Source organism: Bos javanicus, chromosome 20 (assembly GCF_032452875.1).
Source record: "Bos javanicus breed banteng chromosome 20, ARS-OSU_banteng_1.0, whole genome shotgun sequence".
Lineage (NCBI taxonomy): Eukaryota > Metazoa > Chordata > Mammalia > Artiodactyla > Bovidae > Bos > Bos javanicus.
The window spans coordinates 36,804,456-36,820,029 of NC_083887.1; the positions used below are offsets into that span (position 1 = coordinate 36,804,456).

The 15,574-nt window shown below is 37.2% G+C and overlaps 1 protein-coding gene across 1 annotated transcript in view; it reads right to left on the reverse strand.

The window, feature by feature from the left end:
* WDR70 (WD repeat domain 70) overlaps positions 1-15,574 on the reverse strand; it is a 277,914-nt gene that overhangs the window by 218,047 nt on the left and 44,293 nt on the right. The window contains exons 6-7 of the mRNA XM_061393692.1: positions 6,480-6,539; positions 2,191-2,324 (exon numbers count right to left, since the gene is read on the reverse strand). Coding sequence (XP_061249676.1) covers positions 2,191-2,324; positions 6,480-6,539 — 194 coding nt within the window. The remainder of the gene's footprint in view (positions 1-2,190; positions 2,325-6,479; positions 6,540-15,574) is intronic.

Genomic DNA, 15,574 nt, shown 5'->3' on the forward strand with positions numbered 1-15,574 from the left:
CCTCTCCCCACTCCTCACTGGTAACCACTGGTTGAGTCTCCCCATCCATGAGTCTATAACTCATGGATTATTTAACAGTGTCTTCACTTTTAAATAATTCAAAAATTACAAAAATGAGCTGAAATAAATAAAAACATATTTGTAACTGCTGCTACTGCAGCAGCATAACTGCTAAATCTAGGTAAAGAGTAGATGGCTATTGTACTAATCCCTCTATTTGACTCTCCATTTGAAATTGTTTACAGTAAAAAGTGAATTATAGATGAATAGGTAAATAGATATAAAATATACACTGAGCCAATAAAAGGCTTCCCCAGTGGTTCAGCAGTAGATAATCTGCCTGCCAATGCCAGGAACCACAGGAAACAAGGATTTGATCCCTGGGTTGGGAAGATCTCCTGGAGGAGGAAATGGCAACCCACTCCAATATTCTTGCCTGGAGAATCTCATGGAGGATTCTTGCCTGGAGAATCCCATGAACAGAGGAGCCTGGCAGGCTACAGTCCACAGGATCACACAGAGTTGGACATGACTGAAGCAACTTACCATATACGCACGAGTCAAAAAAAAAATCATAAAAAGCAGAGAGAGTCACATTACTTAGAGATCAGGAGCAAGTGATAGCAAAGTTAAATAGTTGTCATGATTTAAAGGAGTAATATTCACGTAACATTTGCAATTTTAGAGTTTTATATTAATTTTATATGTTGTCAAGAATTCTATTTCTTCCCGTCTAAACCTTTGATAGCTCACGATTACATACAGGATGCAACAATTTAATTGTAGAAGAGAAAATAAGCTTATTCTTGGTTTTTTCCTGCATTTTCAATTATAACAGTGTAGCAAATGACACATTTTAATAAATAATAGAGCACTGGCTTGAAACTCATGAGACATGTATTCTCTTCAGAGCTGATTATTAACAAAGCACTGAATAGGGACTTCCCTGGTGGTCCAGTGGCTAAGATTCCATGCTCTCAATGCAGGCGACCTGGGGAACCCAGGGAACTGATCCCACATGCTGCAAGTAAGACCTGGTACATACAAATTAAAAAAAAAAAAACACTGGATAGTCCTGAACAAGTCACGTTACAGCTGCAAAGACAGAAGGAAAACATAATCCCTTTATGTATCGAGAGACTATCATGTGGGGAAAAGGGATATAAACAACATATTTTATGTACATTTTCAAAAGGTCATCATACTAACTCAAGATGAACATCACTATTTTAAATCATCAGAGCTATTTTAAATACAGCCATCATTGGAGATACTGGAGGGCTTTTTGTATTTTTTTGTTTTTGTTTTTTTGTCTTTTCCTTTCCAATTGATTATTTGACATGATCTATTTAGCGAATTTTCAAATTTTTACTTCAGACAGGCTGCAGAAAAATCCCAGCATCTCGTTTAGATGCCTTAACCATCACTTTCACCACAAAAGGGTCACGGAAGCAAACGCTCAACAGTCCAGAGACAGGAACTTTGTTTATACAGTTAATGGAACCCAGAGTTTACAAGTGGAGATTAAGCAAAAAGACATTAAGCCTACAAGTTCAGGTTGAAGACAAAACTAGATTTATACCCCATTCACATAAGAGTGAAACTGGGTCTGAATAACTTCAGCTAATCCACATATCTTGAATATTTTTAAATCTCATCATTGAAAGCTCATTTACAATATACATCATGTTGTATCAGCAAGTTAACAAGTTTCACCAGTAAAATCCATTTCTGATATTCAATAAGCTAAAAGATCAAAGGTGGTCAAAAACAGAAACAAGAGGGTGGCTTACAGTAGCAATACATAAAGCCCTTTATGATACAATGCTAGCTGACCATACCTGCACAGTGCAGCACCCACTAGCACTTGGCTATTGGCTTAACATATGCTATACACATATATATAATATTACACAGTAGCTACTGAAGTGTTTTAAACTAGACAAAGTAACAATTTCTAAATACAAATATTTTTAAAAAACACAACAAAAAACAGAAAATGTTTTTAGAACAGATTCCTGTAACTAAAGGGAACTTAATAAAAGGTACACTTTCCTTTCATCTGAATAACGAAGGTAGAATACAGTCATGTAAACTTACTGTATTCTGATAAAACTCACCATAAATGGAATTCAAATGACCAGAGACTCTGTCTTCAAAAATGAAGATATTAAGTTGCATAATACATACCATTCACAGGGCTGAAGGGATCGAAATGCCTTAAAAGAAGCATCCATTCCAGCAAAATCCCAAAATTTAACATCATAGTCATATCCTCCAGTCACCAAACGGGCACCTGAGGGATCCAGACCCAAAGCAGAAACCTGTTATTTAAAAAAAATAAAAAATTAAATGGAGAGAAACTATTTATAGCCTATTATAACCCCCATTTCCTTTCTCTAACCCTGCTGCTGCTGCTAAGTCGCTTCAGTCGTGTCTGACTCTGTGTGACCCCATAGATGGCAGCCCACCAGGCTCCTCTGTCCCTGGGATTTTCCAGGCAAGAATACTGGAGTGGGTTGCCATTTCCTTCTCCAATGCATGCATGCATGCATGCATGCTAAGTCGCTTCAGTCATGTCCAACTCTGTGCGACCCTATGGACAGCAGCCCACCAGGCTCCCCTGTCCATGGGATTCTATAGGCAAGAATACTGGAGTGGGTTGCCATTCCCTTCTCCTCTCTAACCCTACTTCCTACCTTACAGGTGCTGAAAATATAGATCACTAACTGCTATTACTTATGAAAAGTAAAAATGGACAGCACCTTCTAAATCATTTGACTTTGTTATTATATTATTTCCTTGAAATACAAGAAAATTTTTTTTATTTATTTTAATTGGAGGATAATTATAATATTGTGATGGGTTTTGCCATACATCAACATGAATCAGCCATAGGCATACATTTGTCCCCTTCCTCCTGAACCCCACTCTGACTTCCCTCCCCACCCCATCCCTCCAGGTTGTCACAGAGCACCAGGTTTGGGCTCCCTGGGTCATACATCAAACTCCCACTGGCTATCTATTTTAATTTAATCGAATCACCAGCTTCATCCCAGCTTCTCTACCGTGTACTCTGAATAGCCAGCTATCACTGCAATTTCATGTGATACACTAAGTTGCCTTGGAATATAAGTAGGTATCTTAAAAACAATCCACTTTTTCAGTAAAAGATTTTGAGAAAGCCTTTTAAGATTGACTGTTACTAAATGAAGAACACATGAATCTACAATTACCAAAATGAGTCATGTGAGTAGAAACCATAAATCAATTTAACAAAACAAAGTGGAAATTATTATCTTGTGAATATGGCTAAATGACTCTAAGTATAGTCACCTTAAATAATTATTTTTAAACATGAGTTTATAAGTAACTAGCCACATTATAATATCACTTATACTGGTTCCATAAACTATTTGCTTTCCCTGTTAACTTTCTGAGGTCCAACTCACATACAAATATCCAATGTGTAGCTCACTGTTCTTGAGCTGTATTTAACATTCTCATCAAAGTAGTTAGTCCCTGGATCTACTGCCTCTCAGAAGGAAAGAACTGCATTTGGACTGCACATTAAACGTGATTGTCATATAGAAGACAGAAAAAGGATCACAGTTTGAAATAAAGAAAGGGAAGGCCATACAGAAAGTTACTATAAATCAATTCTCTAAATAGACATGAAAAGTTAAGTTACAGAAGAAATCATATGAAATCTGGAATTTGCTTAAAACAATCCCACAAGGTAGGCAGATGGCATGGGGGAAAGGAGGTTTATTAGAAATGTAAAGTATACAGGAAACAAGATGGGCCTTATGTCAACAACTGGTAAGGCTCAGATACACATATATGGGAATTCCTTTCAGTATTCTCTATAATTCTGTGAATGGGTAAACATTTTTACAAAAACTAGTTTAAAAAAAAACAGACATATAAAGAAATAGACATGTAAAAAAAGACCTATTTCCAAGAAATTGAAATACATATGCAAAGGCAGGACTGCCCCCCCCCCAAAAAAATAGTTAACCTAACAGTACAACTAGAAGCTCTGATTTTTAATATGTAAAATAACAAAGTATTGTTTAAATTGTATACATTTATTTTATTTTTTAATTTTAATTTATGCATTTTTAAAGATAAAATTTGCTTTGAAAAAATATGAATATTTACTCATATATATAATTTAGAAAGATGGTAACGATAACCCAGTATGCGAGACAGCAAAAGAGACACAGATGTATAGAACAGTCTTTTGGACTCTGTGGGAGAGTCGGGAGGGGATGATTTGGGAGAATGGCATTGAAACATGTATAATATCATATATGTAACAAATCGCCAGTCCAGGTTCGATGCATGATACTGGATGCTTGGGGCTGGTACACTGGGATGACTCAGAGGGATGGTACAGGAAGGGAGGTGGGAGGGGGTTCAGGATAGGGAACATGTGTATACCCGTGGTGGATTCATGTTGATGTATGGCAAAACCAATACAATATTGTAAAGTAATTAGCCTCCGATTAAAATAAATAAAATTTTTTAAAATGTTAAAAGGAAAAAATATATATGAATATTTAAATAAAATGTATTATTTATCTGTTATTAACAGAACTACCTGTTGCAAAAATCTCTAAATGACAGGAAAGCTTCCTTTTTAAGTACTAGTAGTCTATAATTTTTTTTATTTACTGAAATTGAAAATTGGTAAAATTCTTTCATGATTTCAGAATAAAAATATAAAAATGTGATTTAATAAAAAGTAGGTATAGTATGAAGAACTAGATGGAAATGGCAACAATGAAAGGCAGCAATTCTCAGATATTTTGGTTTCAAGACCTTTTACACTCAAAATCTTTTGAGAACCCCTAAAAATGTCTGTTTATGCAAGTTATGTGTCAATATTTACCATAAGCAAAAATCAAAATTAGGACATTTATAATATTTACTGTTTACTTCATTTAAAATAATAATAAACCCACTGTACTTTATAACCATTTTATGGAAACAATATTTTCAAAAGTAAAAATTTCAGTGGGGAAAATATCATTATTTTAGCACACATGGCTATTAATTCTATCATTTGCATTATTTCTGGATCTATTTCTATTGATTGATATTTTTCTGCCTCGTTATGGGATTTTACTTCTTTACATGTCAGACATCTATTAGAAAAAAAGGTTGCTTCATTATAAAGGGAAACCAATATAATTTTATTCTTTTATTCATTCACAAGCAAGTTTCATTCACTCAACTATCATTTTTAATAAAATACTATTAAATCTTTTTTTTTTACAATAAGATAGGTGGCACTAGGGATAAAGAACCCATCTGCCAATGCAGGAAACTTAAGAAACATGGATTCCATCCCTGGGTCAGGAAGATTCCCTAGAGAAGGAAATGGCAACCCACTCCAGAATTCTTGCTGGGAAATCTGAAGGACAGAGGAGCCTGGTGGGCTCCAGCCCATGAGGTCGCACAGTCCATGAGTTCGCAAAGAGTTGGACATGACTGAAGTGACTTGGCAAAATGATTTCATCTTACACCTCAAAATTTTTACAGTGCTTTAATTTTTAAATTAAAAATGTAAATGCTTTTGAACTGTGGTGTTGGAGAAGACTCTTGAGAGTCCCTTGGACTGCAAGGAGATCCAACCAGTCCATCCTAAAGGAGATCAGTCCTGGGTGTTCATTGGAAGGACTGATGTTGAAGCTGAAACTCCAATACTTTGGCCACCTCATGCAAAGAGCTGACTCATCTGAAAAGACCCTGATGCTGGGAAAGATTGAGGGCAGGAGGAGAAGGGGACGACAGAGGATAAGATGGTTGGATGGCATCACTGACTCAATGGACATGGGTTTGGGTGGACTCTGGGAGTTGGTGATGGATAGGGAGGCTTGGTGTGCTGCAGTTCATGGTGTCACAAAGAGTCAGACACGACTGAGCGACTGAACTGAACTGAATTTTTAAATAACATAAATAAATGTGACAATTATAAAATATAATCCATAAATCTAAGGAATGTAATCTTTAGAGTCATACTAAGCTTATGTTCATTTCTTATCTCAACTTCCACCTAAAAAATGAACTCAGGCCTCTTACTGATACAGAAATGAAGTTAACAGTAATGAGAAATTTTCCCACACTATAATACAAAAAAGTACTTGAGTTTCATTTCTTTCTTTCATTTACAGTGTTCCTATATTGAAGAAAGAGGTTTTAAAGCCAACAATAACCATGAAAATTTCCTTAACAATAACAATTTCCTTAATGAATAAGTGTTCCTATTTTAAATGAAATGCAATGGCTATTTTGACTGAACAGAAAGGTAATCTGTTTTCCTTAATGTCCATCATTAAGGAAATGTCTATCACAATTTCTTTGTGATATCAGTTGATTGTATAATGGCCTTAATATAAGTATATCATTTTAGTTCACTTTTCCATGAGAGCCTGTCATTGAGGGAAAATAATTAAATTTTTAAAACTTACTGTCTTAGTGCCATGCTTTAGCGTTATTTCATGTGAGTCAGGGATCTTTCGGACAGGATTCTGAAAAAAGAAAATTCCATGACATTAAAAAGTAATATACCGGGGAGGGAGGAGGGAGGAGGGTTCAGGATGGGGAACACATGTATACCTGTGGTGGATTCATTTTGATATTTGGCAAAACCAATACAATATTGCAAAGTTTAAAAATAAAATAAAATTTAAAAAAAAGTAATATACCATATTTGAGAGGAACTACATACATTCACAGGAAATTTAATTTTTAAAAATTGCATCACTGGCTTTTTAACACAAAACTTTAAAAAACTGGAAATAAAAAGTGTGAGTATATCACTTCTCAACTTCTAGATAGATTACAATTGGTCACTCTGAGCTGATAATAAATTTATCTTATATCTCTAAAAAGCTAAACCTAAGAAATTCTTTAGGTTGTATGAAACTTTAAGATCCTCTCCATACAGAAAATTCTTAAAGTCCTCTTTTCATTGGTACTTGGGCACACCTTAAAGTATTTATGCACTTAACTTATAATAGACAACACATTTATCTTAGAATTTGCACAGGATATATACCTTTTAACCCATAAAAGATTAAAAAACAAAAAGCTAATATTCAAATGGTACAAATACGGAATTCAGTGACTGATCAATTCAAAAAGCCTTTATTAAAGTGGGATTATACCAGATGCTAAGTAGCATTAGACACAGCCTCTACTCATCTCCCCTCCCAAGAGGGAACACCAATAACTCTGCATGTTATGTTAAAAAGGGTATGGACAGAACAATGGAGGGACAGAGGCGATGGATGCATAAACCAGACATAAGAGGTCACAGCGATCATTTACGTAAGATGTTTCATTGTTTAATCAAGTCTCCGTTATCCAAGTGTAGGGTTACTATACTAAAATTATACAGTCATTACAACTTCATGCTAGGATTATCTTGCAATCTACTTAATTAAACATGTGCAATCTATAGACTTTGGTTTCTGACTTTCCTCCTTCTTCAGGATCATTGATGAACGAATCAATCACCAGTTCATTCTAGTTTATCTTAAATCTTTCCCCTACTATGGCTCTCTCTTCTCAGCATATGAACAATTAAAGTACTTCCCATATTAAAGCACGCACACACTAACTTCCCCCTATGTTTACTGCTGTATCATTATCTTTTCTTTATTTTTTCTTTCCTCACACTACATTTACACTCAGTGCCTCTACTTTCTTTCACCTTCTACCTCTACCATTTAAGCATTTGTCATTTAATTCCTAATGTCTAGCAGAGTTTTTAGCACTTAAGGGACCCTTAGTAAATATTTGTTGAATGAATAAATATTATTAATGCCCCAGGACACTTCACAGACCTTAACCGGCACATCTGACCTTTCATCAGCATGATAGCTTTGTAACTATTTCCTCCACCTTGAAAAATGTTCCTTCTTGGGAGGAATCAGCCTTGACAAAAAGCCAGAAAATCTAGGGTTTTAAAATCAAGCTCTGATACTCATTAACCCTGTCATAACCTCAGAAGAGTAATGACTTTCAGTTTCCTTATTTGCAAAGAGGATAACAACATCTGTCCCGTAAGTTATTGTGAATTAAGTGTTGTAAAGGTCATAATACAGAGTCTGGCACAAAGTAGTTGCTAAATAAGTGACAGCCATCATTTATTCTAAGGCATACCTCCTGTCTGTCTCTCTGGTCATATTAGTCTATTTCTAGGCTTCGCCTCCTCTTTATTTGGCTAATTTCTACTCACCCTTTAAGACTCAATTCAGATGTGACCTACTCCCTTCTGTGCTGTGCTATACTTAGTCAGTCAATCATGTCCAACTCTTTGCTACCTCATGGACTGTAGCCTGCCAGGCTCCTCTGTCCATGGGGATTCTCCAGGCAAGAATACCGTACTCTCATAACAACTTCACCTTGTCTCGTGTGTGTACGCTCATTCGCTTTGGTTGTGTCCTACTCTTTGTGACCCCATGGACTGTAGCCCACCAGGCTCCTCTGTCTATGGGATTCTCCAGGGAAGAATACAGGAGTGGGTTGCCATACCCTCTTCCCGGGGTCTTCCCAATCCAGGGATCAAACCCATGTCTGGGTGCATCTCCTGCATTGCAGGTGGATTCTGTACCCACTGAGCCACCAGGGAAGCCCCACAGAACCTATCATAAAACATCGTAGTTTTTTACCTCTCTGTCTCCACACCGTTCCCTAACCAAACTGCAAAAGAGATACTTCTCAAAGACTGTGAGTACACACACATACACACACACATATTGTCTCTAGGTCCCTAATCTATAAAACACCTGGTATAATGCAGGCACACAAAAGTTTTTAGAGTGAATTAATGGCTGTTAACAATGTCTACCTTGTAAATCACATTAGATAATCTTTAATTTACCTCAAACATTAGTGTTTATGTCTATAAAGAAGAGCAGGTAGGTGCTATCCATCAGGTGAGTCTGCTGAGTGACAGTCAAAGATAACTGGCAATTTCCCAAAAGTAAAAACCTTTGAAGACCAAATGATCCTGTCCCAGACTAAAAAAGCACACATAAACTTGCAAGTATAGAGAAATAAAGGTGGTTTTGTTTTAGACTTGTTTGCCTCTGAAAGTGGCTATAGTTCATTAGCACCACAGATCAGTAAAGATCAGGAACCCAGAGGCACTGCACAAAAACACTGACCTCACAGTAACCCAAGGAACTGCAGGAGAGCTTGCAGTTTATTTCAAGACAAAGATATTATAGAATGGTTCACGATCTCTTAGAAAGTCCCACACACACCCATCTCAGATATACCAATATTCCAACACAAATTTCAAAATAATTTAAAAGTTGAACAAATGAATTCTGGACTGCCTCTATATTAATTATGTAAACCACTGCTTCCTTTGCAGTTGACAATATTTGTAAGTAATAAAAACTCATGTAAAGGTGCTAAGTACTCCTAAAAGAAACAAGAGAACAGTTCAATTGTTTTACTTTGAGAAGAATCTATTACTATCATTTCATAACCAATGACTATTTTATCACTCAGGAAAGAGAAACACTGTCACCAAAAGGAAGGATGAAAATTATTTCACTGAGTTCAATGCAGAATGTGCCTATATATAGACAATTTTTGACATTTAAAGAAAAAACTTGCAAGAACACAGAACAACTTAGTATTTACATTAGGAGTAAATTAAATATTTAAATAAATATTGTTTACATTTAAAATCAAAGTTTTACTGGAAATCATGTAGGGCATAACTCATAAAAAGCCCATATAATTGGCACAACTAAATCATCTAAAATAGTAGCTATCCATCTTTTGGTAGCATATCACTTGATGGTGACTGTTCTTTGTCCAGAACTTTTACTAATGACTTTTTGAAATATGGCTTAGTGTGAAATTTGCTATAACAGTAAAACATTTTCAAGATTTCCCTGCCAGAGGACATCATAAACTACAAGACCTCAATGAAGTCATTTACTGCCAAAATTTGTAACAAGAGCTACACTCTTAATGGAAGATGGGAAAAGATACCAGTTTCTGTTTTGGTTTGATTTTAAATGCCAACCAAAGGGTTATTTCCCAGGCTCTTTTGTTTACCTCAATAAGAACAATGATAGCAAACATATCTGGAATAACATGAGCAATTCCATCTGATGTACATACATCCTTACAGTGTTTTCAAAAGAACTGAAAATCATTAATAACCTTTCTGGAATAAATTTGTCATAAATTTTAAAAGTTAGATATGTGTAGTACTTTGAGCCAAAATAAAAAAGTCTCAGTTCAGTTCAGTCACTCAGTCATGTCCGACTCTTTGTGACCCCATGAATTCCAGCACGCCAGGCCTCCCTGTCCATCACCAACTCCTGGAGTTCACCCAGACTCATGTCCATCGAGTCGGTGATGCCATCCAGCCATCTCATCCTCTGTCGTCCCCTTCTACTTCTGCCCCCAATCCCTCCCAGCATCAGGGTCTTTTCCAATGAGTCAACTCTTTGCATGAGGTGGCCGAAGTATTGAAGTTTCAGCTTTAGCATTAGTCCTTCCAAAGAACACCCAGGACTGATCTCCTTTAGAATGGACTGGTTGGATCTCCTTGCAGTCCAAGGGACTCTCAAGAGTCTTCTCCAACACCACAGTGCAAAAGCATCAGTTCTTCGGCGCTCAGCCTTCTTCACAGTCCAACTCTCACATCCATACATGACCACAGGAAAAACCATAGCCTTGACTAGACGGACCTTTGTTGGCAAAGTAACGTCTCTGCTTTTGAATATGCTATCTAGGTTGGTCATAACTTTTCTTCCAAGGAGTAAAAAGTCTACTCAGTAATAAATGTCTACCACAAAGCAGCTAGTAGTTGTGGCAGAAAATGGAGATTTCCATAAAGGAGCTTGAAAATGAGTGCTACTTTCTCCCAGAAACCACTCTGGAAATAGTTACCAGTGTAGTATCATTGGTTGTTGTTCGCTGTTTAGTCACTCAGTCATGTCTGACTCTTTGTGACCCCATGAAATGCAGCATGCCAGGCTTTCCTGTCCTTCACCAACTCCCAGAGCTTGCTCAAATTCATGTCCATTGGGTCAGTAATGCCATCCAACCATCTCATCATCCGTTGTCCCCTCCTCCTCCTGCCTTCAGTTTTTCCCAGCATCAGGGTCTTTCCCAGTTCTTATTATCAGGTGGCCAAAGTACTGCAGCTTCAGCTTCAGTACCCATCGTTCCAGAGAATATTCAGGACTGATTTCCTTTAGGATTGACTGGTTGACTCTCCTTGAAGTGCAAGGGACTTCCAAGAGTCTTCTCCAACACCCCAATTTGAAAGCATCAATTCTTCAGTGTTCAGCTTTCTTTATGGTCCAACTCTCACATCCAAACACAACTACATCCTTACATGAAAAACTATAATTTTCATTGTAGAGACCTTTGTCAGCAAAGTGATGTCTCTACTTTTTAATACACTGTATTAGGTTGGTCATAGCTCTTCTTCCAAAGAACAAGCATCTTTTAATTTCATGGCTGCAGCCACTGTCCAGAGTGATTTTGGAGTCCAGGAACATAAAGTCTGTCACTATTTCCACTGTTGCCCCATCTATTTGCCACGAAGTGATGGGACCAGATGCCATGATATTAGTTTTCTGAATATTAAGAGTTTTAAGCTAGTTTTTTCACTCTCTTCTTTCACTTTGATCAACAGGCTCTTTAGTTCTTCTTTGCTTTCTCCCATAAGGGTGGTGTCATCTGCATATCTGAGGTTATTGTTATTTCTCCCTGTAACCTTGATTCCAGCTTGTGCTTCATCCAGTCCAACATTTCACATGATGTACTCTGCATATAAGTTAAATAAGCAGGGTGACAACATACAGCCTTGACATACTCCTTTCCCAATTTGCAGCCAGTCCATTATTCCATGTCCAGTTCTAACTGTTGCTTCTTGACCTGCAAACAGGATTCACAGGAGGCAGGTAAGGTGGTTTGGTATTCCCATCTCTTGAAGAATTTTCCAGTTTGTTGTGATCCACATAGTCAAAGGCTTTAGTGTAGTCAATGAAGCAGAATTAGACGTTTTTCTGGAATTCTCTTGCTTTTTCTATGATCCAAAGGATGTTGGCAATTTGATCTCTGGTCACGCTGCTTTTCCTAAATCCAGCTTATACATCTGGAAGTTCCAGTTTCATGTACTGTTGAAACCTAGCTTGAATTATCACAAGCAACCAGAGTCCAATTAGAGTCCATTCTGTTGTAACTCTTAGAATTCATTCATTTACTCATTCACTTACTAATCACACATTCACTTAACAACATTTATTGAGTGTTTAATCATATACAACATACCAGGAACTAAGTTAAAGATAAAAAGACCAATAACAAAGACTTTGCTCACAAAGAACTGCCAGTCTAACAAAATAAAACAAATAGGTAAACAAATAAGCAAACTAAAATCTTTCAGAGGCTATGGCAGAAGGATACACAGGGTTCAGCACTCAATTGCATTACGCCTAGGAATTCCACGTGCCTAGGAAAGTAGAGAGTGATTAGAAAAGGTTTCATGCAAGAGATGTTTGAGACGCCTTTGGAAAAACAGAAGTTCCCTAGGTAAAAGCGGAGGACATCTAGGATAGAATAAGATGACCCTTGACACTTTCTCAACTGCAAATAGTTTTGCCTGGCTGGAGTTTAAATTTCTGGGCAAGAAAAAGGGAAAGGATGTGTGTGTGTGTGTGTGTGTTAGTTACTGTTAACCCAGAAAGTTAGTTAGCCCAGAGAGTCAGTTATGAGCCAAACTGTATACAATGCCAAGAATCTGAAATTCAAGTTCTAAGACACGTAGAGTAATATAACAAGATTTGAGATTTCAAAAAAAATCACCAAGGCATCAAAAGAGACAGTTAACACAGTGAAAAGGTAACATACAGAATGGGAGAAAACATTTGCAATACATATATCTGATATGGTATCAATATTTAGAATAAATTAAAAACTTCTATGACTCAAAAACAACAACAAAAAAGCTCATTTCAAAATATGGCAAAGGGGTTGAATAGTTATTTTTTCCAAAGAAGATACACAAATGACCAACAAGCATATGAGAAGATATTCAATATCACTAATCCTTCAGTTCAGTTCAGTTCAGTCGCTCAGTCGTGTCCGACTCCTTGCGACCCCATGAATCACAGCATGCCAGGCCTCCCTGTCCATCACCAACTCCCAGAGCTCACCCAAACTCATGTCCATTGAGTCAGTGATGCCATCCAGCTATCTCAAGCTCTGTCACCCCCTTCTCCTCCTGCCCCCAATCCCTCCCAGCATCAGGGTCTTTTCCAATGAGTCAACTCTTCGCATGAGGTGGCCAAAGTACTGGAGTTTCAGCCTCAGCATCAGTCCTTCCAATGAACACCCAGGACTGGTCTCCTTTAGGATGGACTGGTTGGATCTCCTTGCAGTCCAAGGGACTCTCAAGAGTCTTCTCCAGCATCACAGTTCAAAAGCATCAATTCTTCGGCGCTCAGCTTTCTTCACAGGCCAACTCTCACATCCATACATGACCACAGGAAAAACCATGGCCTTGACTAGACAGACCTTTGTTGGCAAAGTAATGTCTCTGCTTTTGAATATGCTATCTAGGTTGGTCATAACTTTCCTTCCAAGGAGTAAGCGTCTTTTAATTTCATGGCTGCAGTCACCATCTGCAGTGATTTTGGAGCCCAAAAAAATAAAGTCTGCCACTGTTTCCACTGTTTCCCCATTTATTTCCCATGAAGTGATGGGACCAGAGTAATCCTTAGGGAAATCCAAATCAAAACCACAATGAGATACCACTTCACACTCAGTGCAATACTAATATTTAATGAGGAAAAAGAAAGAAAAACTACATAAATGTTAGCAAGGATAGCTGTACATCTAAAAATGAGTAAGACTGCAAATTTTATATTATGTGCAATTTACCAAAAAAACCTTATACTAGATACAACACACATAAGCAAACCAAAAAAGATTAAATGATGCATACTATTAAGCTGGAATACTTCTCAATATGCTAACAAATGCTAGGTAAGCTTCAAAATGAATCATTTATCAAATATTTACAATCTTCCTTCAAAAATGTAAAGTTATATGTTTAAAATACTGCAGGAAGGAAAGACAATTTCCTATCTAAATCTCACAGCTGGTTCCAATCCTTCAATTAGCAGTATTCCCAAACCACTTCTAAATTACCTTCAAACCATCTATGCCCTATTGCAAGCTGCAATCTTGGAGAACATTTCTTAGTAACATGACTTAAAAGTACATTGTTAAATAACTCTTTGTACTTGTAGGGCTGAGAAACTTAAAAAGGATAGTTCATTCTTATATTTTATCAGAAGTCACATTTTAAAAAATATGATATTAGCAATAAACACAAAGATGACAAATACTCTTTATGTTTATCATACAAAAATGGCAGGTAATTAGCCAACAGAATTTATATCAAATGACATTTATTTTCAAAGCTACCATGGACATATACTGTATCATTTCCTAACACTCCAAAATTTTATGAATATTTCAGCTCTTATGTGGATGGTGACTGCAGCCATGAAATTAAAAGACGCTTGTTCCTCGGAAGAAAAGTTATGACAAACCTAGACAGTGTATTAAAAAGCAGACACATCACTCTGCCAACAAAGGTCTGTATAGTCAAAACTATGGTTTTTCCAGTAGTCATGTGTGGATGTGAGAGTTGGACCATAAAGAAGGCTGAGTGCCAAAGAATTTATGCTTTTGAAATGTGGTGCTGGAGAAGACTCTTGAGAGTCCCTTGGACTGCAAGGAGATCAAACCAGTCAATCCTAAAGGAAATTAGTCCTGAATATTCATTGGAAGGACTGATGCTGAAGCTGAAGCTCCAGTAATTTGGCCAACTGATGCAAAGAGCCGACTCACTGGAAAGGACCTTGATGCTGGGAAAGATTGAGGGTAAACAGAGAACCTTCAATGTCTCTCTAATAACATTAGTCACAACTGTAACTTGTCATAGCATCACATAATTTGTTTTAGTAATTTTCTTTATTAGTAGAACGTTACTGTGGGTTAAATTTAGAAAAACTAACGTTTTTAAAGAAGTTTCTGGTCAAAGGGTATAAACTTTTTAGTTATAAGATAAATGACTTCTGAGAATCAAATTCTCAGCATGGTAACTACAGTTAATAACACTGTGTTGTATACTTGAAACTTGCTAAAAGAGTAGAGCTTAAATGTTCTCACCATGTGTATGTGCTCAGTTGCAAAGTCGTACAAACCCTTTGTAACCCCATGGACTGTAGCGCCCCAGGCTCCTCTGTTCATAGGATTTCCAGGGCATTCCATGATTTGTGGCTCAACAATGCCAATATCTGGGGCCTCCCTGGTGGCTCAGATGGTAAAGAATCCACCTGCAAAGCAGGAGACCCAAGTTTGATCCCTGAGTCAGGAAGGTCCCCTGGAGAAGGGAATGGCTACCCACTCCAGGATTCTTGCCTGAAGAATCCCATGGACAGAGAAGCCTGGATGGCTACCATCCATGGGGTCACAAAAAATAGGACATGACTGAGCAACTGAG